A 27254-nucleotide genomic window follows, 5' to 3' on the forward strand; every position below is an offset into this window, starting at 1 on the left:
TGGATGCGCGGGCTCCCTGCACTGCCACGTCGAGCTGTCGGCTGCACCTGCCCAGAAGGGCCACGAGGTGCGCCAGCGGGGAGCTGTGGAAGTCCTTGGCGGCCGCCAGCTGCCCGAAGCCCAGGAAGGATGAGGCTGCGCTCGCCGAGAGGGGGAAGGAAGACAAGGCTGCGGGAAGGCAAGTCCCCGCCGCGCCCCTGCCCTTGGTGGCCGCCAGACTGGGGTAAGGATGCAAGAAGGGAGTACATTCTGCTACAGTGTAATAAAGCACGTCTGGATTGCCATATATAAAAAGACAACAACATTAATGTAACTGCATAAATGCTATAAGCTAAATAAAAATGCTATTAGCAACTAAATATTTTAAGCACTCATGTTAGAACTGTGTAACTTTAAATGCAAGAAAAAAGTGCTTAAGACATTCTAAGTCTAATCACTAGACAGAAAATTACAACAAAATCTTTCCTCGTTTGTTAATAAAAGTGGAAATGAAAAGAAAAACGAGGCATTAATAAACTATAAAGAATGGAATAACCATCTGGTTTACAACTGGTAGTGTCAACAAGGTAAGTCTTGCAACTTCTTTTATACCACAGCACCACCAAGTGGCAGAAAGACAAACTGTAATTCTAGCTGAATACTATCATTCAAAAATGGCCACTGCTACAGACTAAATTATGTATCGCCACCTAAAAATTCATCTGTTGCAGCCCTAACCCGAAATGTAACTGTATTTGGAGATAGGGCTGTGAGGAAGTAATAAAGAGATCCATAAGGGCAGGGACCTAATCTGATAGGGCTGGTGCCATTTTTACAAGAAGAGGAAGAGACACCAGACGCAGGAAGGCCTTGAGAGCACTCAGCAAGGTATTAATCTGTAAGCCACATTGCTCTTGGCGTTCCCAGCCTCCAGAACTGTTGCAAAATAAATTTCTATTGTTTAAGTCACTCAATCTGTGATATTTTGTTATAATAGCCACAGCAAACTAAAAGAGCAACACTTCACCCTAATCCCAAACTATAATACTAGGTCATTTAAAAAACAGTAAAAGTCAAACTTGCCTTTAAAAATTATAATCCAAAAATTTACTGAAATTGAAGTTCCTTGGTCAGCTATAAAAGGATGTCATGGAGATCAAAAAGAATGTTTAGAGGTTAAGATTAACTTTTATTATAAAAAAGAAAAAATTTTCCCTGGAATTAAGAAACTATGCTTCCTCAGAATGCCTGTACTTCCCCAAAGCAAGACAAAAACCTAAAATGAAACTGTTTCATTATTCCAACTGATGTAATATCCTCTTCCTACCTGGACAACCACCTTACTGCTGTAAAATCAGTCTAATTCCATGTACAGCACTACAATCAATCCCTCTAAGTAGGATACTATTGATTTCTATTTTGTCCTTGCTTATGAGCAAGAGAACTACCAAGTTTGTGGATATAAAAGGGAAAACTTACAAATGCTCCATCTCATTTCCTACCCTTTATACCAAGAAAAGCTCTTCGGGTATGTGGCAATTCCTCACCTTCTCTTTCTATTTTAAGGGGTGTGAACTGATCTTCATTTACTCATAGACAACAGCTTCGTCTATAGGCTGTTGTAAATAATAGCATGGGCAACTTGTTCCATATCATATTTAAAATACAGCATTTTCAATCTTTTTTTAATCCCATTCCAAAGTGAATAACCCCTAATGGTTTTTCTATAATAAATAACCAACCACCAGCAGTTAAAAAAATTTTAACTATTATCCCTCATTAATAGTTACATCCAAACTTAAAGTAAGCAGTAAACACTCAAGGCAATAAACTAACAAAACATGCCACAAACTCCATATTACCATTTCAAAAAGTCTTAAATTCAAATCACTAACACCTTAGTTTTTTTCCTTAAAGATATTACCTCTAAAGGATTTGACTGAATCTCCTTAAAGGTCTTTATAGCTTATAGAGGTTAAGTGACTAAAGTCTCTAGGGTACTGGGTAACAAAATCTATCCTAGAACAAAAATCTTTCAACTCCTAGGCCAATCTGCTTTCCTTTATTTCATACTTCCTATTAGTTCTACTTCTCAAATCTCAAGAATACATAATTGTACAACAAATGATAAATTGTGTGATACACAGTAAGAAATTAATAATACAGTAAACAATCCATCACAAGGTATTACATAATTAATGCCACATGAATAGTAAAGACAGTAACTGCTACTGAAATTCAGAGACTACTATTTGCTACAGCTAATTGGTAAGATTTTAAAATAGAATTCTATGTAAGAATGAAGGCTGGGCACGGGGGCTGATGCCTATAATCCCAGCACTTTGGGAGGCTGAGGCAGGAAGTTCACTTGAGCCCAGAAGTTCAAGACAAGCGTGGGCAACATAGTGAGACCCCCATCTCTAAAAAATAAAAATAAATAAATAATTAAAAAATTAGCCAGGCCTGGTGGCATGCAACTGTGGTCCCAGCTACTTGGGAGGCTGAATCAAGAGGATTGCTTGAGCCCAGGAAGTCGAGGCTACAGTGCACTATGATCACGTCACTGCACTCCAACCTGAATGACAGAACAAGATCCTGTCTCAAAAAAAAAGAAAAGAAAGAAAAAAAAAGAATGAACTTCAAAGAACATCCATTCCAAACTTCATTTTAAGAAACTAAAGCCTCACCAGGCACAGTGGCTCATGCCTGTAATCCCAACACTTTGGGAGGCTGAAGAGGAGGAATCACTTGGTTCAAAACCAGCCTGGGCAACATAGTGAGACTTCACCTCTACGAAAAAAAAAAAAAAAATCAAAAATATTAGCTAGGCATAGTGGTGCATGCCTGTAGTCCAGCTACTTTGGAGGCTGAGGCAAAAGGATCACTTCAGCCCAGGAGGTTAAGGCTGCAGTGAGCTATAATGGTGCCACTGGACTCCAGCCTGGCAACAAAGGGAGATCCTATACCAAAAATAATATATGATGTGTGTGTATATTTATACACACACACACACACAGACACAGAGCTAGATATATATACAAGCACACACATATATATGGAAAAAGAGAGACAGACAGAGAAAAGAAACTTAAGCCCTATACACAGAGTTAGCTGGTGGCAGTGGCAGTCCTCCAGGGAAAAGGGATTTAAGCTGGGATTTGAAACGTATCTAGATAGGAGCTGAACAGGAAGGAACAAGAGAGGACATTCCAGGTAGAGAAATAACAGCAAAAATTTAAAGGCCGAAACAAACCAAGTTCAAGCGACAGAGAATAAATTGTTTTGACTGAGAATGCAATAAATTCAGAAATTGTTAATATTTCTGTTGGGGAAAGGAGACAGTTTAAATAATTAAAGAATTAAACTTGAGCTAGGCACGGTGGCTCATGCCTGTAATCCCAGCACTTTGGAAGGCTGAGGCAGGTGGATCACGAGGTCAAGAGATCGAGACCATTCTGGTCAACATGGTGAAACCTCGTCTCTACTAAAAATACAAAAAAATTAGCTGGGCATGGTGGCGCGTGCCTGTAGTCCCAGCTACTCAGGAGGCTGAGGCAGGAGAATTACCTGAACCCAGGAGGCGGAGGTTGCAGTGAGCCAAGATCGCGCCATTGCACTCCAGCCTGGGTAACAAGAGTGAAACTCCATCTCAAAAAAAAAAAGAATTAAACTTGATCCTATAGGCAGTGGAAATCTTGAGTAGGTTTTCAGCAACAATTTAAATTTCTTAGAAAAGCCCAAATTGTGCATTTGCCTGAAAGCTAAGATTACAAACACAAAACAAGAACTGTAATAGCCAAAATGTTTCACCAAGTGCAAATCTAATTCTAAAGGGAAAGGTGGGAAAAATATCATCATAAAGGGAACAAAATACAAAATGGACAGTAAAAAAACGGGAACAGGTAAGAGAAGAATAAATCAAAAGAGATGCAGATAAAAGAATCAACAGTGTTGTCAAAAAATTTAAGTTACTTCATGCACTCAAGTTCTGGAAAGAGTTAAGACAGTCCAAAGAAGTAAGTCTGTATGGCTAAAAAAAAAAAAAAAAAAAAAAAAATTCAGAGGCTAACAGCCAATTTACTGTGTATCACATTGGAGTAACTTACCTCTCTAGCAGCACAATCATGAGGAGCTTCTTCTTTATTTACTTTTCCTTTTGGAAATCCCCAGCCTGATTTTGCTAGGTACCCCTGAACCAGTAGTACCTACAAAACAAACAGAGGTAAAAATCAAATTTGCCCTCCTTTTCCATGCTCCTTTCTAAAAACCCAAGGCATTTTTCTTCTTACTTGAGGTAACTGTTATCGCCAATAATTTTACAGAGTATTTGGTTACACAATATCTTCCGTGAGTCTGAATATACCACCACTACAGTGAAAGCATTCTGCTTATTTCAAAACGTATTTCTTCAACAATAAAGCGACACTTTTTTGTACTACACCATAACTGCAACAAGTAAAAAATGTGGAGACTAGCATGCAGATAAAATATATAAAACCTGGCCTTTTAGCATTAAAAATCTTAGCATATTTTAAAGCCTCAATTTAGAACACTACATAAATAAGAAATTTTGTTAGCAGACTAACAATCACCATTTAATAAAAATCTTTATTTTATTACACTCACATTTTCAAGTGTCTCATCAAGAATAATTGCACCATATGTTGGTACTCCCATTTTATATTCCTTCCATTCATCCAAAACTTTTTCCACATCTTCACCTTGAGGCAGCAAAAACGGACAATGACTGAAGAGTATAAAGTGTCAAGGAAGTTACTTTCTCCCTAATATGGTTTGAGAAATTATATACAGAAAGAGACCTATTTAAATCAATAGTGTATTTTATGTGAAATTAATTTTCCCTCATTTAAGTGCAGCATTTTGGCTGGGCATGGTGGCTCACGCCTGTAATCCCAGCACTTTGGGAGGCTGAGGCAGGTGGTGTTTTTGTTTTTTCCACATTTGTTTTCTCTTAAAAAGTCATTGTTAACTTTTGTGTTTATAGCCTACACACAAATCAAGTAAGTTTTGAGTACTCACTGTCCTGGATCCCTGAGTTAACACAAATGAATTCTGGACCATGTAAACACCTAGAACACTTCTCCATCAAGTGAGTCAAATTCATAATACCAGGTAGTTAGAGATACTAATGTGTTAAGAAGAAACAGAGGTACATACATAAAGTGATAGCAAGAAACAGAAGAAAATATATTGCTAAGAGAAGGAAACTATTATATCAGAAAATAAAGTGATTAATTCTGGGAAGGAGAAGTACAGATGAGGTATGCCGTTCTATACTGTTTACCACATAATATTGTTTTCATAATGAAGAACACTTTTACGAAGTTTTACTTTAAGGATTACAGAGAGGCAAATCTAGTTATTAAGGAAAACAGCCAGTTTCAAAGAAACTAGGCATGCTTCCCTCTAAAAGTGGGCACTGTAAAAGATTAATAAAGGAAGTAAAATCTAAACCCAGAAATTATATGCTCAGACTCCAACACTACAGGCTATCAAATGCCTCATGACTATAATACTGTTAATTATAAAAAATGGAGTGAAGTAAATAATGTATAATAGTATCTCTCAAACTGAGGTCACACTTTTAAGGGTTCTCAATGCTTCAGTAAAAACTTGTATACTCAGCCAGGTGTGGTGGCTCATGCCTATAATCCCAGCATTTTGGGAGGCCAAAGTGGGCGGATCACAAGGTCAGGAGTTCGAGACCAGTCTGACCAATATGGTGAAACTCTATCTCCACTAAAAATACAAAAATTAGCTGGGCGTGGTGGCATGCGCCTGTAATCTCAGCTACTCAGGAGGCTGAGACAGGAGAATCGTTTCAACCTGGGAGGCAGAGGTTGCAGTGAGCCAAGATCACACTACTGCACTCCAGCCTGGGCAACAGAGGGAGACGAAGGAGGGGAAGAGGGGAGGGAGAAGGAAGGGAAAGGAGGGGAGGGAGAAGGAAGGGAAAGGAAGGGAGGAAGAAAGGGGGGAAGGCAGGAAACAAAGAGGGCGAAGAAACACAGCAAGTGCTGTTTTCCCCATGTGGTGTGGGGTTGCGCATGATCATAGTTGCAACACTAGAAAGATGGCAGTGCAAGAACAAAGAAAAATTCCTTTGATTGCAGAAAATCTCCTGAAAAAGAGGAAGGCTCACCAAGCCCTCAAAGCCACCCAGGCAAAGCAGCCACTTTTGGCAAAAGAGGAGCAGAGGAAAAGAAAAGGGCTCAGGTTTAAGAGACTGTAATAACTCCTGTATGATTCCTGGTGGCAGAAACATGACAAGGTGTGCCTCAGATGACAAAAAGTGAAACTTCATGCCTTGGAATTGCCAGATAAAAATTCCTTGGCCTTTGCTATACGCATTGAAAGGATGGATGGTGTGAGTTTACTGGTGCAAAGAACCACTGTAAGACCTAAATAAAATTTTTCACGGTGACTTTTACAGTCACCCCCAGAACCTAAACATGCTGCATATAGTGGAATCTTATGTGACCTGGGGATTTCCAAATCTGAAGTCAGTCCAGGAACTCATTTTGAAATGTAGACAAGCCAAGGTCAAGAATAAGACCATCCCTCTGACAGACAACTCAGTGATTGAGGAACTCCTGGGGAAGTTTGGTGTCATTTGCTTAGAAGACCTCATTCATGAAATTGCCTTCTCAGGGAAGTAATTCCAGGAGATCTCATGGTTCTTGTGCCCATCCCACCTCTCAGGGGCCCCATCATGCTACGAAAAATAGAGTGGGCTTCCTCAAGAAGATGGGCACACCTGGCTATCAGGGTGAACACATCAATCAGCTCATCCGCCATCTCAACTAGACCCAGGTACCAAACTGCAGTAAATTTTTATCAAGTAGAAGCACGTATTTTTGTTTTTTGGGAATTTTTATCAAGTATCTTCAGAGAAGATTATTTCCTGCTTTATCTTCAAAAACTGGAAAGGTAGGGTCTAAGAAAAGACAGTAGCTGGCCAGGCGCGGTGGCTCACACCTCTAACCCCAGCACTTTGGGAGGTTGAGGCGGGATCAGCTGAGGTTGGTAGTTCGTGACCAGCCTGACCAATAGGGAGAAACCCTGTCTCTACAAAAATTGCAAAAATTAGCCAGGCATTGGTGGCACATGTAATCCCAGCTACTCGGGAGGCTGAGGTAGGAGAATCATTTGAACCCGGGAGGCAGCAAGCACCTCTCATCAGAGTCCAGTTCCAAGGAAAAATTCCAGTGTTTTCTACATTGGCTGCCACCTCGTGTGAAATCAGCACATTCCACAGAGGAAGGAGTCCTGCTTTATTTCATCTATCCTAGGGTTTAATGTTGGTAAATTAGTAACTCTAGCATTTGTACAAGGCTCCCTAAGACTCCTGTAGCAGTTGACCAGGCCCAAGGATTTAACTGAATCTGGAGATTCCTGGGGCCTTGTTTTGAAAAAGACTTGAAATACACGTAGGAAGAAAGGCACAAAAATAAATGTTTATTTGTCTCCGCTATGGGAAAAAAAAATTGTATACTCCATGTTTTCATTCTGATATTCATGCAATCTGAGCATATTTTCAGTTATCTAGATGACCACATGTATCAAATACTACCACTTGATTTCAGAGACCATATTGTTACTAGCACTACTTTAACTGCTACAGACTATTAAAAACAGAAATAAACCTAATATACAAATGATGCATTATGATCAAATGACATACAACGTAACACAGAAAGGAATGTTTTATAACAGATGGAGCAAGAAAGGTGGCATTAATACAGGTATACCAAACTCAAAACACCCTCAAAGTCATCAGCATTAATATTCATTCACATTGTGATGAAAAATGACTTTTTAAAAAAAATCACATCAAATTCATTAATTTGAATTTTATTTGTTCTACAGTTCTGTAATTTAAAATTTGTTTCAGTTTTATAGTTGTAGCAAAAATGAAATAGGTCCTCAGAGCCCAAAGCCAGTCAGCCATCTATGACAACACTGTAATTTGGCCGGGTGTGGTGTCTCATACTAATAATCCCAGCATTTTGGGAGGCCAAGAGAGGAGGAACGCTTGAGCCCAGGAGTTAAAGACGAGCCTGGGCAACATAGTGAGACCCTGTCCCTGTAATTTTTTTTTTTTATTAAGACAAGCGCAAAGTTAATCTCAATATAATTAGTTCATGCCTTCATTTGGGGAGGGGAAAAAAAATAAAAGCTTGGATACAGCCAGGCACGGTGGCTCACATCTATAATTCCAGCACTTTGGGAGGCCAAGGTAGGCGGGTCATGAGGTCAGGAGTTCAAGACCAGCTTGACCAACATGATGAAACCCCATCTCTACTAAAAATACCCTAGCACAACTTCAGCCAAGGAGCAAATCTGGGATACCCTTGTCTATATCCACATTGCTGAGTGTTTACTGAAGAAAAAAAAAAAAAAAATCACAAAACTATCCATAACTTACAAAAGAGAAAACAAAGACACAGACAAGTTCCACAATATGAATACACAGCTAGTAAGTGGCAAAGAAAGGATGCTAACTCAAAGGATGCATGGCTCTAGAACTTATGCTCTTATCAAAGTACAGTCTTCTCTACTGCAATATCCCACATGAAACATAAACTCAATTTGCCCACAACTGAACCCATCAATTCCCTACAACATTTCTCATTTTCCTATCAATGGGATGGCACTCTCATACACTCAACTGCTCATACTAGAAACCTGGGTACCATCCTTTCTTCTACTTCTCAGATATCTAAGTCATCACTAATTTTACCTCCTCAATATCTTTCAAATTTGACCTCTTTTATTCATTTCTACTACACCACAGGTTTTCTTTCTCTCTCTAGTAAATATAAAATAGCATGTTAACTAGATTCCCCGAATACAGTCTTGCCTTCCTCCAATTCACTGTTCGCACTATTTCACAGTGGTCTTGCAAAACACCCTTATAGGGAGAAGTTAGCAAATGTGGAAAAATGCTAATAATGGATGAATATGGATTGATATGATGGCGGTTCAGTCATGTGCTTTCACCATCTCTGAAAGTTGAAGTTTTTCCCAAACTAAAAGATATTTTTTAATTTGTATTTTTTTAAGAAGTATGACTCACAAGAGCCCTACATGTTTAAGCCCCTGAATTACTCTGTAGCATCATCTCTTATCTTTCTCATTTAGTCTAAAATACACTAACTTTTTTCACTTCCTCAGATTTTCCTGCCATAAATCACTATCTCAAAGAAGGCTTCTACCTAGCTCCCAAATCTTTTTTACTGAAGTACTAGTTAACATTTATCGACTACTTATTAACTTTATTGATCACTCTGCCAGGTAAATGATTTACATTTACAAATATATTTGCTTCTCAAACTTACCCTTTAAATTAGACACTATTGATAACCTTATTTTTCAGGAGGAAAAATAAGGGGATCCTTGTCTAAGAGAAATTTAAAAATCTGCCCAAGATTTTTCAGTGGCCAAGATGGGAATCAAACTCACAGCCCCCACATCTTAAGTGGATATCCCGCTTCTTGTTCCCACTGAACACTGTGCTTCCCTATCACATCTTACCACACTGCACTATAATCATTTCCTTTCCTGTCTTTGTCTAATCTTCTTGAAGATATTGAGTCCATTCTGTTCACTACATAATGCCTGTCTGTTCACTACATAATGCCTGGCACAGAGTAACCATGCAGCTATTTACTGAAGTGTACCACATTAAACATTCCTTCTCCATATAACTAATCTTAGTTAATTAACTTAAAGGAAACATACCTAGGGCCAGGTGCAGTGGTTCATGCTATAATCCCAGCACTTTGGGAGGCTGAGGCAGGCGGATCACAAGGTCAGGAGTTGGAGACCAGCCTGGCCAATATGGTGAAACCCCACCTCTACTAAAAATACAAAAAAAATTGGCCAGGCATGGTGGCACATGCCTGCAATCCCAGCTACTCAGGAGGCTGAGGCAGAAGAACTGCTTGAATCCAGGAGGCAGAGGGTGCAGTGAGCCGAGATCACACCACTGCACTCCATCCTGGGTGACAGAGCAAGACTCCGTCTCAAAAAAAAAAAAAAAAAACAACAACAACAACAACCTAAAACAAAGGTTCTTGGTGTTTTTGGTTTTTATTTGTTTCTCTGTTTTGAGACGGAGTCTCACTCTGTAACCCAGGCTGGAATACAGTGGTGTGATCTCAGTTCACTTAAACTTCTGCCTCCCAGGTTCAAGCAATTCTCCTGCTTTAGCCTCCCGAGTAGCTAGGACTGCAGGCACGCGCCACCATGTCCAGCTAATTTTTGTATTTTTAGTAGAGACGGGGTTCACCATTTTGGCCAGGACGGTCTCAATCTCTTGACCTCGTGATCTGCCTGCCTCGGTCTCCCAGATTGCTGGGATTACAGGCATAAGCCACTTCTTGGTGTTTTTCAATATCAGGGAAAGTGTAAAACTCATATACAAACACACACAAAATGTTACTGAAAACACTGAAGCATGTAAAGTTGCTCTAGTAGAGCTCTAAGTCCATACAACATGACCAAAGCAAAAGAGGACTTGGTTTTTTTAATGTTTCCATAACTAGATTATAACTCCTGAACACCAGTCTACTATGATTTCTCCAGAGAACCTATCACCAAGGCCTTTAAAAAAGACAGTACTCGATATATTTCTGTTCCCCTTTGATTCCTCATTAACATCCATACATTTAATCAAATGGTTTGACCATTTCTTCCTTTGAAATTTGTCTCGCATCAGTGTTTCCTTTTTACTCCCACTACTATAGCTCACAACCTTATTGCCTTGAATCTCAAGTGATGTAACAGATCAACCAATAAATCTTGGATACCATTTCAAATGATCAGAGCAATATTCTTTACCCTTGCTCAAAAATGTGCTATGGTTAACAGTTAACTATTATAGAACATACACTGTTTCATCCATTTTCTACAGAGCCCTAAGGGTTCCATACTTCATGAAGCTAAAGGAAAGTGATAGGTGGTTGAGAATGAGGGTATTTCAGGTTCCCAATCCCTACTCCAACTCTAGTTTAACCCTGGAGGTAGAGGCTGCAGTGAGCCAAGATCGCACCACAGCACTCCAGCCTGGGCAACAAAGCGAGACTCTGTCTTGGAAATAAATAAAAATCAAAGTGCTTTGGCTCAAGATTTAAGAACCCATACAATCCCATCATCTCTCCATATGACTTTCTAACCATATTATGGCCCATGAGAAGACCTGTTCAATGCAAACTTACTTCTTAAACCTTTTTTCAAATCTCCAATTTTTCTTTATCTAAAACATATTGCCCATTTCTGAGAAGATCCTATAGCTTTGCCTAAAATATTTCCACTATTTTTCCAAATTCTAAAAACATGTACTATCAGAACCATTAGCAATTATTCAATTCTTTGCCTTATGACACAGCTTCTTTTATAATCTTAAATATTCAGGTGAATCTTTCATAACTAATAAATTACGACAAGTTTCTGCCTGGAATGTACATGGGGCAAAAAGCTTATCTGAAGGCAAGGATGACTTTTTTTTTTTTTTTTGAGCTGGAGTGCAGTGGTGCAGTATCAGCTTATTGTAACCTGTACCTCCCAGGTTCAAGCAATCCTCCTGCCTCAGCCTCCAAAGTAGATGAGACCCCAGATTCACGCCACCATGCCCAGATAACTGTTTTGTATTTTTGGTAGAGATGAGGTTTCTCTATGATGCCCAGGCTGGTCTCAAACTCCTGAGTTCTGACAATCCACCAGTCTTGGCCTCTCGAAAGTACTGGGATTACAGGCATGAGCCACCACACCCAGCAAGGACTTCTTATTTGCCACAGAACTAAAAACACTGCTTTAAACATAGTAAACATTCAATAATTATTTAATAAATTTCACTGGGCACAGTGGCTCACACCTCTAATCCCAGCATTTTAGGAGGCCAAGGTAGGAGGATTGCTTGAGGCCAGGAGTTCAAGACTAAGCTGGGCAACAAAGAGAGACCCCCATCTCTACAAAACATTTAAAAAAATTAGCAGGGATGGTGGTGCATGCCTGTAGTCCCAGCTACTCAGAGGCTAGGCGGGAAGATTGCTTAAGCAGGTGTTTGAGACTACAGTAAGCTAGACTCACATCACTGCACTTCAGTCTGAGCGACAGAGCAAGATCCTGTCTCTTAAAAAAAAAGGAAATCAGGCAGTAATCTGATTAAAGATCATCTGGTTACGTGGAGCAGCAAAAGTAAAAGTTACAGAATAGGTAGTCATTAAAAAAAATCAAATGTAATCAGCGTACATTTCAAGGAGTCCTCTGTATAAAAGATTATTAAATTGTGTTTACTGTTTATGTTTGACAATTTTTAGCAATCAAATATGTTTCTCTAATAGTTTTAAAATCTGAAAAGACAAGCAAAAGGAAATTTTGCTAAAATATTTTACTAACAAAAAGACAGTCATTATAGTAATAAAAAGGATATCAGCTTTAGCAAAGTCTCTTATCCCACACTGAGGTAATCCTGATGTGTTCTGCATGTAGAAATCCAAGTAAAACCAATGGGCAAGTTCAATCTGAAAACACACTCGGATTGCATTGTCTCTTTCCTCGCTGGGAATATGCAAAATAAATCGGCTGTCAAAAACAAAACACATACAAAAATTACATTTACAAACTATTAACGATTTATCTTAACCTATTTAAGTGCTTCATACCTGACCCATCAACTTAAAAAAGGGACCAAGAGCAGTACTGTTCAAGGAAACGATTAATATTTGAGGGAAATTACTATGGGGAAGATGAGTCTTAGAGAGAAGACACCAAATGTATCTCACTTTTAATACAATTTGTTCTGAATCTGTGGATCCTCTGTTCACAAATACAGAGATAAGCTTAAGAGCTCACTAACAAAAGTGAGCAAGAAAAACTCCACTTCCTTTCATGTCTGGCAACATTTCCAAGAACACAAGTCAATATATTCATAAAATTACATTTTAAAATGTTTGCTACTACATAATCTTCACATATAAAACATTACCAAGAAATACTGGATTAAAAAAACCAATATTCTGTTGCTCATTAATACACTAGACTTCCCAAAGAGCCTCATCTGCAGAGCCTCTAACTTTCAAATATATTCATTTTTGAAAACCCTAAATTGTCTTTTCCATGTACAATGAGGAAAGGAGGGAAAGACATTTCTTTTACATATAAATACACAGTATATTGCATGTACACATATGTAATTAAGATAATAAACCCCTTTATTATGAAACATACAAGTTAAAATTCATCAACTTACAACAGTCATTAAGCAGTTATCAATTACTTTTTCCACTGTTAAGCATTTTTGGTAATCCCTTTTCCCAGTAACCGTTAGGGACAGACTAAAGTCCACTGGTTTTTAGAGTCATTTTTTAAAATTAAAAATAATGGCCATGCATGGTGGCTCATGCCTATAATCCCAGCACGATGGGAGGCCGAGGCAGCTGGATCACGAGGTCAGGAGATCAAGACCATCTTGGCCAACAAGGTGAAACTCTGTCTCTACTAAAAATTAGCCAGGCGTGATGGCACACACCTGTAGTCCCAGCTACTCAGGAGGCTGGGGCAGGGGAATCACTTGAACCCACAAGAGGCAGAGGTGGCAGTGAGCCGATATCGCACCACTGCACTCCAGCTTAGTGACAGAGCAAGACTCCGCCTCAAAAATACATATATTTAAATAGTACCAACCAATTTGACTGCTTGTTTAATCACTAACACACTAAATAATTGTCAGCTGTTTACAAGTTTCAAATCAAATCTCAAAAATGTACTTTTAAACTATAAAATAAATGTAACATTTTAATAGGAAATGAATGACAGGGCTGTATGTACAGTAATCATCTCGATACAGAACAACTATGGGGAAAAGGAGCTTAGCCTACATATATACTAAAAACAAAAAATGTAACATGTAACTCTTACAGCATTATCTAAGACATAAAAACTTAAATTCTGTTACATGGCATTTGGGATATGGTCCCTGCCCACATGTGTAACCTCTTTTATGACTCTGATGTTCTTTATACCCAGGGACACCTAATTCTCAGAACTATCATAAGTTGCCACCTATGCTCTATCTACTCTCTTCTTTTGCCCATCTAGCAAACTCCTAATTCATCCCTTTGAGATTTACAAACATTATCTCCTTTTTAGTTTTAATTTATTCATGTATTTATTTTTGGAGACAGAGTCTTGCTCTGTTACCCAGGCTGGAGTGCAATGGCGTGATCTCTACTCACTGCAACCTCCGCCTCCCAGGTTCAAGCAATTATCCTGCTTCAGCCTCCCCAGTAGCTGGAATTAAGAGGCATGTGCCACCACACCCAGCTAATTTTGTATTTTTAGTAGAGATGGGGTTTCTCCATGTTGGTCAGGCTGGTCTCAAACTCCCGACCTCAAGTGACCCGCTCACCTCAGCCTCCCAAAGTGCTGGGATTGCAGGTGTAGGCCACCACCCCGGACCTTTATTTTTATTTTATTGTATTTCAATAGTTTTTAGGGAACAGGTGGTTTTTGGTTACATGGGTAAGTTATTTAATGGTTATTTTTGAGATTCTGGTGCACCCATCACCCAAACAGTATACACTGTACCCAACATGCAGGTTTTTTTAATCTTTCATCTCCCTCCCACCCTTGTTTCCATGGTCCCCAAAGTCCAGTACATCTTTTTTTTTTTTTTTTTTTGAGACAGAGTCTCACTCTGTCACCCAAGCTGTAGTGCAATGGTGCGATCTTAGCTTACTGCAACCTCCACTTCCTGGGTTCAAGTGATTATCCTGCCTCAGCCTCCCAAGTAGCTGGAACTACAGGCAAGTGCCACCACGCTCAGCTAATTTTTTGTATTTTTAGTAGAGACTGTGTCAGTCAGGATGGTCTCTATCTCCTGACCTCGCGATCCACCTGCCTCGGCCTCCCAAAGTGCTGGGATTATAGGCATGAGTCACGGTGCCCGGCCACATTATATCATTCTTATACCATTGCATCCTCACAGCTTAGTTCCCACAAACATTATTTATTTTATGTAGGTATACCAGACTACCCTGAACAGACTTATATACTCTCAGTCTCCCACTCCATTACAGCAATTATCTGATTTTTTACTATCATCCACAAACCCTTCCAAATTAGTTTGCTGAGACAGTAATACTGTATCCTTGCATAATTTAATCCCACAGTCTAGCAAATTGTCTAACACATGCTGAGTGATACAGTTTATCTTTAAATGCTTACAGAGAGTCCTCTTCCTGAAAAGATGGAGTAAGCACACATTACCCTGTCCTTCCCATAAAATGCAGCTATAAAACTAGGACACAATGCATGGAACAGCTATTTGAGAATCCTGAAAAGTAGGAGAACTAGAGAAGACCAGTATTCAAACTAGGTTTACCATTTTCCCATCCTTTGGCCTAGATTAGGATTTACAAGTGGGCATCTGCAGTGTGCCCCAGAAGCCCTCTAGTTCTGTCTCAAGGATCAGGAAGGGAGTCTATTGGGGTCTTCTAACACTCAGGAGACAGTGGCGAAAATTTCTCTTTCCTTCACTTCGTTCTCTCACACCACGGTTGTAGCAGTTTTAGACCATAGTCTAAAACTCAAAGGAGTAAGACTATTCTTCTCCAATTACAAGAGCTGTGTGTTCCCAAGAGTAAGGCCAACCTCTGCTGCTTCTTCTGTCTGTCCTCTAGCTGCTTGGTACCAGATACTGGCACTCACACTGAGTGGTTTTCTGGCCATGAAACCAAAAAAAGAGCCCTGGAGACCTAAGAAACACAAGGGAGACAGGAGAGAGAGAGAGAGAGCAGCTCAGGAAAATGGCCCTATAAAATCGTTTATGACTTTGGGGCTCAACCCTGAGCTACACATGCTATGATTCAACTACAAACAGATCATAGTCTTTTGAGAACTAAACTACAATATAAACCACTGCCCAAATCACATACTGGCCACTGCATGGCACACACAGGAAAACAGCATTGCATAACCTAGTCCTCTTTTATCTAGTTATATTTAATGTATCTCCATGTCTCAAAAAAAAAAAAAAAATCTATTTTTTCAGTTTGGAACATTTTCTACAGACTTCCACTATAAAAGATGAGAAATTAACTCTATGTTCACTTCCATCCCATATACCTTTCTCATCTTTACATTCTCCCAACAAAATTATAGTTTTTGCTAGTTTCTAAACTCTGGCACTGTTGACACTCCGGAACACATAATCCTATGTTAAAAGGAGCTGTCCTGAGCATTGCAGGATGTTTGGCAACATCCCCATCCTCCACCCATTAAATGTCAACGGTACTGCCCACCAAACTGTGACCCAAAAATGTCTCCAGGTACTGTCAAATATTCCCTGAGGGGAGCAAAATCACTCCCAGCTTATAATTATTGGGTTAGATGAAAACTCATGCCTGTAATCACAGCAGGAGGCTGAGGCCGATGAATCATGAGGTCAAGAGATCAAGACCATCCTGGCCAACATGGTGAAACTCCATCTCTACTAAAAATACAAAAATTAGCTGGGCTTGGTGGTGCATGCCTATAGTCCCAGCTACTTGGGAGGCTGAGGCAGGAGAATCGTTTGAACCTGGATGCGGGTATTTTGCAGTGAGCTGAGATCACACCACTGCACTCCAGTCTGGTGACAGAGCAAGACTCTGTCTAAAAAAAAAAAAAAATTCAGCCTTTACATTGCAATGACTGAAATGCAATTCACAACAAAGCATGTGAAGGCACACCTGATTATTTTCCTGCACAATTCCTTGTTTTCTACATAATTAGTAAATGCTGTCACTGCCTTTGCTTCATTTTCTCTACACCTGTCACTAATTCAATCTTCCACTAGTTTCCTACACTTCTTTCTCAGTTCTTTCTCAGGGTGTTAATTCTGTTAAGTAATGAGAAATAAGCTGCGCCAAGGTGGCTCATGCCTGTAATCTCAACATTTGGGAGGCCAAAACCAGAGGATTATTTGAGGCAAGGAGTCTGCAACCAGCATGGGCAACATAGTGAGACCAACACTCACTATGTGAGTGGCAAAAATTTCCTTTTTCTCCATTCTATCACACCACAGCCCCTAAGCAATCCCATCATAGTTACAAAGGTGGTAGCAATGGGAACCCACAGTCTAAAACTCTAAGGAATAAGAATATTCTCCAATTACAAGAGAACCATCTCAACAAAAGAATTTAAAAATTAGCCAGGCATGGTGGCATACATCCGCAGTCCTAGCTACCGGGGAGGCTAAGGCAGGAAGATCACTTGAGCCCAGGTGTTCAAGGCTGCAATGGGCTATGATCATGTCACTACACGCCAGCCTGGGTAACAGTGAAACGCTGTCTCAAAAATATAGATAGATAGATAGATAGATAGATAGATAGATAGATAGATAGATAGATAGATAGATACAGATATATATATATATTTTTTTTTTTTTAATTAAGAAATAAAAACAACACTGGAGTAGCAAATGAAAGAAAAAGCATCTTAATCCGGTTTTTAGGAATTGCAATATGGGAGACATAAATCTAGCAAGCAGCTAAACCATGTTCCAGCCAGGCAAGGTTAGACAGAGCTTTTAAGGGCTACTGTAAATTTACATATCTGGAAGGTTTTAGCACAGTCCATGATTAATGATGGCTAGTTGTCAGCTTAGAATGTCTATAGTCAATGATCATTGTAGTTGGGCATGGTTATTTCTCCAGGAGGTTGATCAAGCCCAGTATATACAGCTCAAATCAAATGCAGCTAGTTTTACACTTTGGCCCAGTTCAGCAAGTGAAACTCCATCTGGATGTGTATGTGACTGGGGTCCAATTCCTTAAGCCCACCTGGCTCCTTTTCGGATACAACCATCTCCATTGTGATTTTTTTCACAATTCAGATCCATCAGTTTCATCTTGAAGACTTTTAGTCTTTTTTTTTCAATGGGCCTCTCTTTTATTTGGCGACAAGCAAGTGCAAGAAAGTTCATTTGTAATTTGTTCAGTTGTATGTCTTTTGTACATCTGCATTCTGACCAGAAGGAACTTTGAGGTTTTTCTGCAGCACATGAGCATCTGTGGGCTCTATCCTCTTATAGTAGTTCTTTTTTGTCTCGATAATCTCAAAGCCAAACTTCCTGTAGAACTCAATTGCCAACTCATTGCTGATCTGGGCATGCAGATAGACGTTGTCAAAAGTACCATCTTTTTCACAGATGTTTAAGACATGATTTAACATTTTAGTTCCTATTCCTAGCCTTCAGTAAGGTGCCAGACATCCTAGTGTCATGATGTAAAGTCTCTTCTGGTTCTGTAAATGATCCAACCTACAGCATACCAGACCTACAGCAATATCATTGAAACAGGCAAGTTTTGCTAGCTCGCCAACCTCCAGCACATCCTTGTAGAACTTGTCATTGTAGCTGACTGGAAAGACGGCCCGATTCAATCTTTTCAACTATTTAATATTGTGTGGTGTCACATCTCCCAGCTCGATCCGGCTACCTTTCATCTTCCCCGCCTGCTGAGGCCGTCGTCGCCGCCCTCAGGTCTCCGTGCCCTCAGCTCAGACCACTCAACCCCACAAGCCAGCCTCCTAGCCAGGGCAAGGAGCTGAGCTAGCGACGAAGGCCTCGAGAGTTGAGGGAGGGCCTAAATCTCTGGTGGGGGCGGGGATGTCTCCCACCACCGCGCAGGTCCCGCAGCTTCCCCACACGTGCACTCGGGTCTCTCGACTTTTAGTCTTATGATCTGTTCTAGTCTAAACCAGTTGTCCTCTACACCCGCTACACATCTGTCACCACTACGCTGACCTTTCACTAGCATCCTATAGTTCCCTAGGCATTTATCCTACAGAGGTCATGTTTCTTTTATTTTTCTCTTCATCCTCCCTAATTTACTTCCTTGTTTTTATGAAGTACATCCTCACATATCTTGTGGAGGAAGGATGCAAAGGAGGAATAAATATTGAGATACTGTACATCTGAAAATGTCTATCTTCACATTTGATAATTTGGGTAGAGAATTCTAAGTTGGAAATGATTTTCTTTCAGTATTTTCAACAGTGCTCTCTCATTTCAACTTCCAATTTTGATATTGAGAAGACTGGTCCAATTTTGATATTGAGAAGACTGGAGCCATTTAGTTTTTTTTCTTTCTGCTCTAATTCATGCCAAGGACAAAAGCCATTCAGATTCTTAATGCATTGTATATGACTTTTTTTTCAGTCTGGATGCTTCTAACATCTTCCTTCTGTCCCCAATGCTGTGAAATTCTGCAGTGTCTATTTTTGATCCACAGCACTGTCATTCCATAAACCATATGTACCTGGAAACTCACATCCTTCAGTACTCAAAGGTCTCATAAGTCAATCCTATATGAGTCTTTATGTTCCTGTATGCCTTACCAGGGATGACAGTACATGCCTAAAATTCCGGCTACTCAATTTCAGCTACTCAAGCCCAGGAGTTCAAATCCAGCCTGGTCAACAATGCAAGACCCCATATATATATATATATATTTTTTTTTTAAAAGCTCCCTATATTAATTACATTAATTTTGCTTTTCATTTTTTCCCATTCTCCTCAGCCCTGCTCTGCTGAAATGTTGAAATTTTAACTGCCAGCTGCAACTGTAATACTGCTTTAGGGACTTGTGGAGAAAGGGAGGGGACTTGTAGCATAGGGTTTTAACTTTCAGAACCAAGGAATCTATTTACTCTATTTAAGAAGTGTATTAGTCTGACTTTAAGAGAAACCCAAACTCCACCATTTTTTGGTAACATCTTGGGTTTCTGAAGAACTTCAATCTGTAATTGGCATTCAGAATGCCCTTGGCATGCCAGTCCATATGATGGCATTTAAGACCTGTGAAGGCCGGGCGCAGTGGCTCACACCTGTGATCCTAGCACTTTGGGAGGCCAAGGTGGGGGGATCACCTGAGGCCAGGAGTTCAAGACCGGCCTGGCCATCATGGTGAAACCCCATCTTAAAAAAAAAGACCTGTGAAACACTCGGGCCCAACTTGATTAACCAAAACTGACAACCACCACCTCTATCTTTTAAAATCTGATTTTTATTAAAAAAAATGAAAAACCCTCAAGTGTAAGAGCTAGCTCCCTACTCACATAAAGAAGCCTATTAATGAATAAACCCCTCAACTGTCTGATCATTAACATAAAAAGGGAACAAAAAATCACCTACCATCTAAGTGAAGCATGACAAGAAAAAAAAATTTAACTGACCCTGACAAAAACCTAATTGAGGAACCATAAGAAAACAGGGGTGAGGGTCGAAAGGTTGAATTATTATCCTAAAAGAAATTTAGAAGAGACTATTCCTTTTTCAGAACAACTGTATTTTTCCTTTTTTAAATGTACAATAAGTAAGATCCCTTGGTGGGGGAAAAAAACTATCATTACTATAACCAATAGAAGCAGTGGAAAACAGTATTGAGGATATCACCTAGACACTGGTACTCAAAATCTGGACCCTAGACCATGTGGGAACGTAAGTGTGAAAAGAGAAACAGGTATTTCAGACATTAAAGGACTCAGTTTACTTCCTAATGACCCCCAAAAGAAATTAACTTAAAATGTACACAAGCAAAACAATAATGAAAACCAAGAAAAGATAAAACAGGAGATTCAAGAAAGAATAAGTACCACCTTAGAGAGTTGTGAAAGTGAATTCTAGTATGCCAGTTGCTTGGCAAGTCTAGGGAGCAACCAGTCCAGACTGGACTAGGAGGATGGAGGTCCCCAAGAATGCAGTCTAAAGGGAAAAAAGGATTCTGTAGAAAGTATGAATGAGGATAAAATAAGGAAGCAGATGAGAAGGGGTGAAAAAAGCAGCTAGAAACTTTGGACATGTTGGAGAGAGGAGTACACGTACAACAGAATCACAGCCCAAATGTGAAGCAAAAACGCCAAAGTTAGAATAGAAAGCCAACTGCCCCCCCCCCTCAACAAAATGGATTTCAAGAACAGCCAGAAGCAGCCAGGAGCAATGGCTCCCACCTGTAATCCCAGCACTTTGGGAGGCCAAGGCAAGTGGACTACGTGAGGTCAGAGTTCAACACCAGACTGAACAACACACAGTGAAACTCTGTCTCTACTAAAAATATAAAAAATGGCATGGTGGCAGGCGCCTATAATCCTAGCTACTCGGGAGGCAGAGGCAGGAGAATCACTTGAACCCGGGAGGCAGAGGTTGCAGTGAGCTGAGACTGTGTTACTGCCTCCAACCTGGGAAATAGAGCAAGACTCCGTCTCAAAAAAAAAACACTAGAAGGCATCAGGCAATAATAATGAAAGCATATATTTTTTATCCCCAAAGAAAAAACTAAATGGTAACATCACTTTGACCAATTTGTAGAATGAAGAAAGGAGAATTCATTCAGGTATCCTGCAAGACACTTACAAAGGGATCTTGACTATGCCCCGATGGAAAAGAAACTAGCCACTGCAGACTTGCCTCTACTGTAAAAACTATGTACCTATTTACACTGTATTATTATTGTTCAGCTTTTACAATAAATAGTACAAAATATAACAGACTTAACTTTACAAAATGGGATATAAAGATTATCAATCTCAATTTTTTTAAAGTTCATCTGGATAGAAGCCAAGGGAATGGACAAAGAAAAAAAGAGGCACTAGTCATCTCACCTTATCAAACAGAGACTCAAGAAATACTGTTAGTAAAAAAAAAAAAAGAGAAATATAATTTTAAGTATATTAAAGTCACAAAGGGGCCAGCATGGTAGTTCACACCTGTAATCTCAACATTTTGGGAGGCTGAGACAGGAGGATTGCTTCAGGCTATAAGTAAGTTTGAGACCAGGCTGGGCAAAGATCCCAGCTCTACAAAAAGAAAAAAAAAAATTTTTTTTTAATACCTGGGCATGGTGGTACATGCCTGTAGTCCTGGCTCCTCAGAAGGCTAAACCAAGTGGATAGATAGCTTGAGCACAGAAGTTGGAAGTTACAGTGAGCTGTGATCATGCCACTGCACTCCAGCCTGGGCAATGGGGCAAGACCCTATCACTTAAAAAAAAAAAGAAAGAAAGAAAAATTATAAAATCAGAAAGGTAAACAATGGAACAATTTAAAATCCTGATACAGGCATATGAGAAATAGGATGGGGACAATAGTGGGTGTGGTAAACTGAACTCTCACCTAGCATCTACCAAATTGAACCAAATCCCCAATTCAATAACTAAATTTATAACAAGAAACTGGCATATTTTAAAATATTGAGGTATCCGTCAGAAGAATACACACACACACCCCCCCCAAAAAAGTCAATGCCCCAACAGGAATAGAAAACGGCAAGGTAAGAAACTAAGACTGTTGCCTGTCATTTATAAATCTGTCTGTACTCTAACTTTCAAAACCATGCACATGATTACATATTTTTAATAGCAAAAAGCTGACTTAAAAGAAAAAGCTGATGTATGATAATTAAACATCTAATGCGGTCATTCTGTGAATGCTTTTGATCTGTTTTAAAGATTTAAAAGTACATATACATGTATATATTAATAGCTGAAATAAAATACCTTCAACTACAATTTGTTATGGGAAAACTGCATCACGCAAAATGTTATTTTCTCAATGTTCCTACAGATACAACATTAGCCCAAGGATTGCAATTAGTAGAAAATGTTCCAGATGAATTCAACACTAAAATGGCTAGCTGAAGATGAGCACAAATTATTTAATTAACCTACACTATCACCAAAATAGCAGCAGCACAAGTTGCCAGAAAATACCTTTCTCCTTTTAACACTAGTGTGGCCTTAGGCCTTACTATACCCAATTCTTCAAAGGGCTTAAAAAAAATTCCAAGCATTTCTTTGAAGCAAATAAACTGTAGTTTTCAGTTTCTACTTTAAAAACATGCTTTTCAATTATTTAATAAACTAGTTTAAACAGTATTTAAAAATTCTGTATTTGAGTTTTAATGTTAAAATCATGGTACATCAAAAACAAGTATCACCATAAAATGCTGCAGATTTACCTTTACACATACGTTTTAAATTATGAGGCAGTTTTTGTTCACTAAAATACTGAAAGACAAGACTCAGGCCAGGCACAGTGCCTCAAGCCTATAATCCCAGCACTTTGGGAGGCCGGGGGGGGGGGGGGGGGGGGAGGGGGGATCACTAGGTCAAGAGATCGAGACCATCCAGGCCAACATAGTGAAACCCTGTCTCTAAAAAATAAATTAATTAATTAACTAATTAAAAAAAAAAGACAAGACTCTTTCCTTCCTCTCCTCTAATTCCACTCCACTCAGAAGCCAACCAGTGTTATTAGTTTGGTGCATATTCTTTCCGCATACAAATACATATACATATTATACCCCCCCAGCCACACACACTCACTGTTAAAAATTTAACAAAAGGCACCAAGGGACTAAATAAGTATCTCACTCAGTATACTGTGTATGTCTTTTTAATACACAAACATTTTCCCTCACTTTACTGTGTGCTAGTTGCCTGAGGAACTTATAATAGCTGGACGATATTCCAACAAATGAAATGTTAAGAGTAAAGCATCTGAAAAAATAACACTCTGCCTTAGATTATGAGCAGTCTAATGGTTACAAAGTCACATCTTGAAAATTTAAGTCTCCTGCTTTAATTTTTCACATCAAAAGGCAAGATTTAACAGAAACATAATTTATCAAAAAACAAAATAACACATTAAAAAAAACTTTCTAAATACAGTAACAAGCAACAGAATTGGGGCAAAAAATGAAGGGAGTAAAAACAAACATCTAGATGGAATTCATAAATCAAGAGTTACATAAAAAAGAACAAAGAAGTCCAGAAAAATTAACCTCAAATTCAGCTTCATTTGTACAGAAGTTTACCAAATTCTAAGTGTAAACAATTTTTTAACCCACAATCAAAAGCTTGAATCAGTAACATTAAAAATCTTTCAATTAATTAAAGCTATAAATAGCAACTTGAAAATGGCATTTATTTTAAAACCTGAAGTTTTGAGAAATGGTTATTTAGTTTCATTATTAAAGCTAACCCTAATTTTTAAATAGATCATATCCTTATTTATACAGCTAAAAAACAGTAACTGCAAAAAGAAATTTCTTGAAAGGAAACAAATGTTACTTCATTCAGAAATATTTGTATAATAGTGTAAACACACTCACTGGGAAACCAAGTATCTTTAACACTTGACAGGTGTTTAACATATTTTTTACAAAACACAACATAATTATATCGTGAATAGGTTCCATACACAAAATCATAATAGCTGACACCACTTCTTTGAATGATGTAATCCTAGATAACGTGCAAATTAACCTCAATACTAGTAGGAAGACTCTGATGTCTGTAAAACGTTTAAGATTACCTCCCCTTTTTCTACATCGGCTCTTCTCCCCATTAACCCACAGCTAATTACTGCTCACCTTTCTAAATACTTACCTTCAATTTTTTTCTAACTATAAAACGCATACCCATTAAAAAAAATCTTAGAAACAAAAAATAAAGATCACAATCTTATAATCCCACTATTGGTTCATGTGCTTCTAGTCATTTATCAACATACACATATCAAATTTCCTTTTTTTTTTTTTTTTTAACAAAATTTGGGACAAGAAACCAAATGCCTTTTCAGTGGTTCATGTGAATCTACCATAATTCAAAAATTATAAATCTACCATCACCAAAGAAGTACACCACCATTCTTATTAGGTGTAAAATTAGGTTATTTACTTCTCTGCATGTACTTCTGTGAGGTAAATGTTAAACTTATTACATCCTCTGCTTGTAGTAAGTTTACAGGAGAGAAAAAGCACAGGCACCGTTAAAAAAAAAAAAAAAAAAAGGAATGTTTCAAATCTTGATTTTGTCAATTAGGATAAATGTCACCTAACTTTGTTACGTAAATTACAAAGTTTCTGAATCTGTCTGCGCAGATGAAGATGAAAAATACAGTTAAATGCACCTACCAAACAGGGCTGAGGATTAAATAAAACAATACATGTGTAGTGCCTGGTCCACAGCAGAAACTCCAGGCCGGGAGCCATGGCTCACGCCTATAATCCCAGCACTTTGGGAGGCCGAGGCGGGTGGATCACGAGGTCAGGAGTTTAAGACCTACTGAACTATCTGGCCAGGATGGTGAAACCCCGTCTCCACTAAAAATACAAAAATAGCTGGACGTGGTGGCGGGCGCCTGTAATCACTGCTGTTCAGGAGGCTGAGGCAGAGAATGGCTAGAACCCGGAAGGGGAAGGGTGCAGTGAGATGGCGCCACTGCACTGCACTCCAGTCTGGGCGACAGAGCAAGACTGTCTGGGGCAGGAGGTACCTCCACAAAAGCAGTTCTTTCCTTCCCATTAAAAAAAACAGCGTGAAGGAGATATAACTACTAAAAGCTTGCCTTTTAAAACATAAACACTGTTAGTGTGTGCGAAAAGGTGTTTTTTATCAGAACTTTTACTCATTTGTAATCTAAATTTACTTCACAATCCACACACACTTGGCGACAACTCAGGGTATCATTGCACCCCAAATTTTACCTTCGGAAAAGAAATGTTTTTAAGTAACATACACGTGTCTGGCTATCTGAAATCAGAGTTGACAAATACTTCTGTGAAGTATATACCCTGAGTTAAACCCCGCGGTTGATAATTTCCTTTTAAATAGTATAATCAAGGATAAAAAGAAAAGCAGCTCTAGACTTTTCCCCTCTCTCCCCTAAAGACAAATCTAGGATGTGGAAGAAAGTAATTCCTTATAGGAATTTACAGAGAATGCCGTAGACAACACGCAGGCGTCAGAGTAAGTCCGAAAATTGCTCCTTGCGCAGGTCCACGCACCTGGGATTCTTGGGGTCTTCCTTCAGAATGGGGGAATGAGAAGGGGTGGGGGGGTGCTACACGGTGTGGGAAAGTCACAGAAGGAGAAAAAACAATGGGAGAGGGAGGCGGCGGCGAAAAAACGCTAAGACTCAGGCTCCGGCGAAGTGGCTGAGCCTGCAGGAAAGCAAAATAGTTGGGTAACTTAAAAAATGAGGAAATTCCGCGTGTTCCGCGGGGAAGGATGGAGGGCCGTGAGAAACAGGGAGGCTGCGACGGAAAGAGAGGGGCGGTGTCGTCGGAGAGCAGGGTCGACGGTGGAAAGCAAGCAGTGGCGGGGACGGAAAGCCAGGACCTGGACGTGGGCGGGGGAGGAGACCGGAGGCCTCTGGGGGTCGGCGAAACTGAGAAAACCTGGCGGGGGCGAAAGGGGGTCGGGCAGCGCGTTACCTGCAGAGATCGTCCAGGACGCTGCCGGGAATCTCCACCCGTTTGGTCTCCATGATGAGGACCCACAGCAGGAACAGCGCATCCCGGCTCCGGGCGGCCGGGGACTGAGGATACTGAACGAGGACTCCGGCTCGCCTGAGAGCCAGCAGACGAGACAGCCGCGGCAAAGCCGACTCCAACGCAGACGAGAAGGGGAAGGGGCGGGACCCGCTCACTTCCGTCCTGCTCCCTCAGCCTTAGACCCCGATACTGGGCCAAGGCTCGGGGCGGAGCCAGTGGAGTCACGCCCTTGCTCGCTTGAAAGGTCCAATGGGAAGCTGAAGAGTTGTGAGCCTAAGCACTCTAAGCCAATGAGTCCTTTGTTTATTGGTCCGCTACTTCCAATCCGTCTTTAAGCTGCTCTGTTGCTACTCAGAAAACCAACTTCCCGCCGCCTTTGGGGTGGCTAAACGCATGCGCACCATGCCTCCTGCGCGCTTCTAGGAAGTTTGGAGGGCTCGGGGCTTTAGTGTGGAGGGCTCGGGGCTTTAGTGTGGACCTCAAGACACACATCCGGGTCTTTAGCATGTTCTGAAGGACCTCGTGGTGACTGAGCAGTCGCTCGTTCCTCTTCAGGGCCGACCCTGTTTAACACAAGAGTGTATTCGTGATTCCTGTCACCAAGTATCTTATCGCTGCCCCCACCAACTCCAGGAGAAGAGCTGTGCCTCTTCAAGTACAAACCCCTGGAGAGGTGGTTCACCTCTGTCCTTCCTGGGGCACCTGGTTCCAAGTATGAAGGACTTTATGTCCGTATCTGGAACCTAGTGAAATCTCAGCAAATATTGATTTAACCTGAACTCTGATCTGCGTTCCACCCCCTGCACAAACCAACCCCAACCTGCTTGTCCTTATTCATTCCTCATCTTGCTTAATGGCGTCCAATCCCTTTGGATTATTCGGAGAAACTGGATCCATCTGTTTTTCGTCTTACATCAGACCCACAGGCCCA

At 40.0% G+C, this 27254-nt stretch overlaps 1 protein-coding gene and 2 pseudogenes across 14 annotated transcripts in view; 1 reads left to right on the top strand and 2 right to left on the bottom strand.

Annotated features, from left to right (window-relative positions):
• The window catches only part of DCP2 (decapping mRNA 2), a 66351-nt gene extending 39837 nt beyond the window's left edge, over nt 1-26514 (bottom strand). For 10 of the 14 annotated variants that reach the window (XR_013532161.1, XR_008479596.2, XR_013532159.1 and 7 more), the window contains exons 1-4: nt 26264-26514; nt 12437-12588; nt 4606-4733; nt 4086-4184 (exon numbers count right to left, since the gene is read on the bottom strand). Coding sequence is in view for 9 of the 14 variants with exons in the window: in XM_003732310.6 (XP_003732358.1) it covers nt 4086-4184; nt 4606-4733; nt 12437-12588; nt 26264-26316 (432 nt within the window). In the remaining 5 variants the exon portion in view is untranslated. Of the gene's footprint in view, nt 1-4085; nt 4185-4605; nt 4734-12436; nt 12589-21878; nt 22027-26263 lie in introns of all 14 variants that reach the window. The other 4 variants (XM_078365038.1, XM_078365037.1, XM_078365035.1 and 1 more) reach the window with 2 other exon arrangements.
• On the top strand, nt 5754-6901 carry LOC108590595 (ribosomal protein uL30-like pseudogene; annotated as a pseudogene).
• Nucleotides 12597-18517, bottom strand: LOC144581410 (N-alpha-acetyltransferase 50 pseudogene; annotated as a pseudogene).
• Nucleotides 26515-27254: the final 740 nt, after the last annotated feature.

The sequence above is a fragment of the Callithrix jacchus genome, chromosome 2 (assembly GCF_049354715.1).
Source record: "Callithrix jacchus isolate 240 chromosome 2, calJac240_pri, whole genome shotgun sequence".
NCBI classification, from domain to species: domain Eukaryota; kingdom Metazoa; phylum Chordata; class Mammalia; order Primates; family Cebidae; genus Callithrix; species Callithrix jacchus.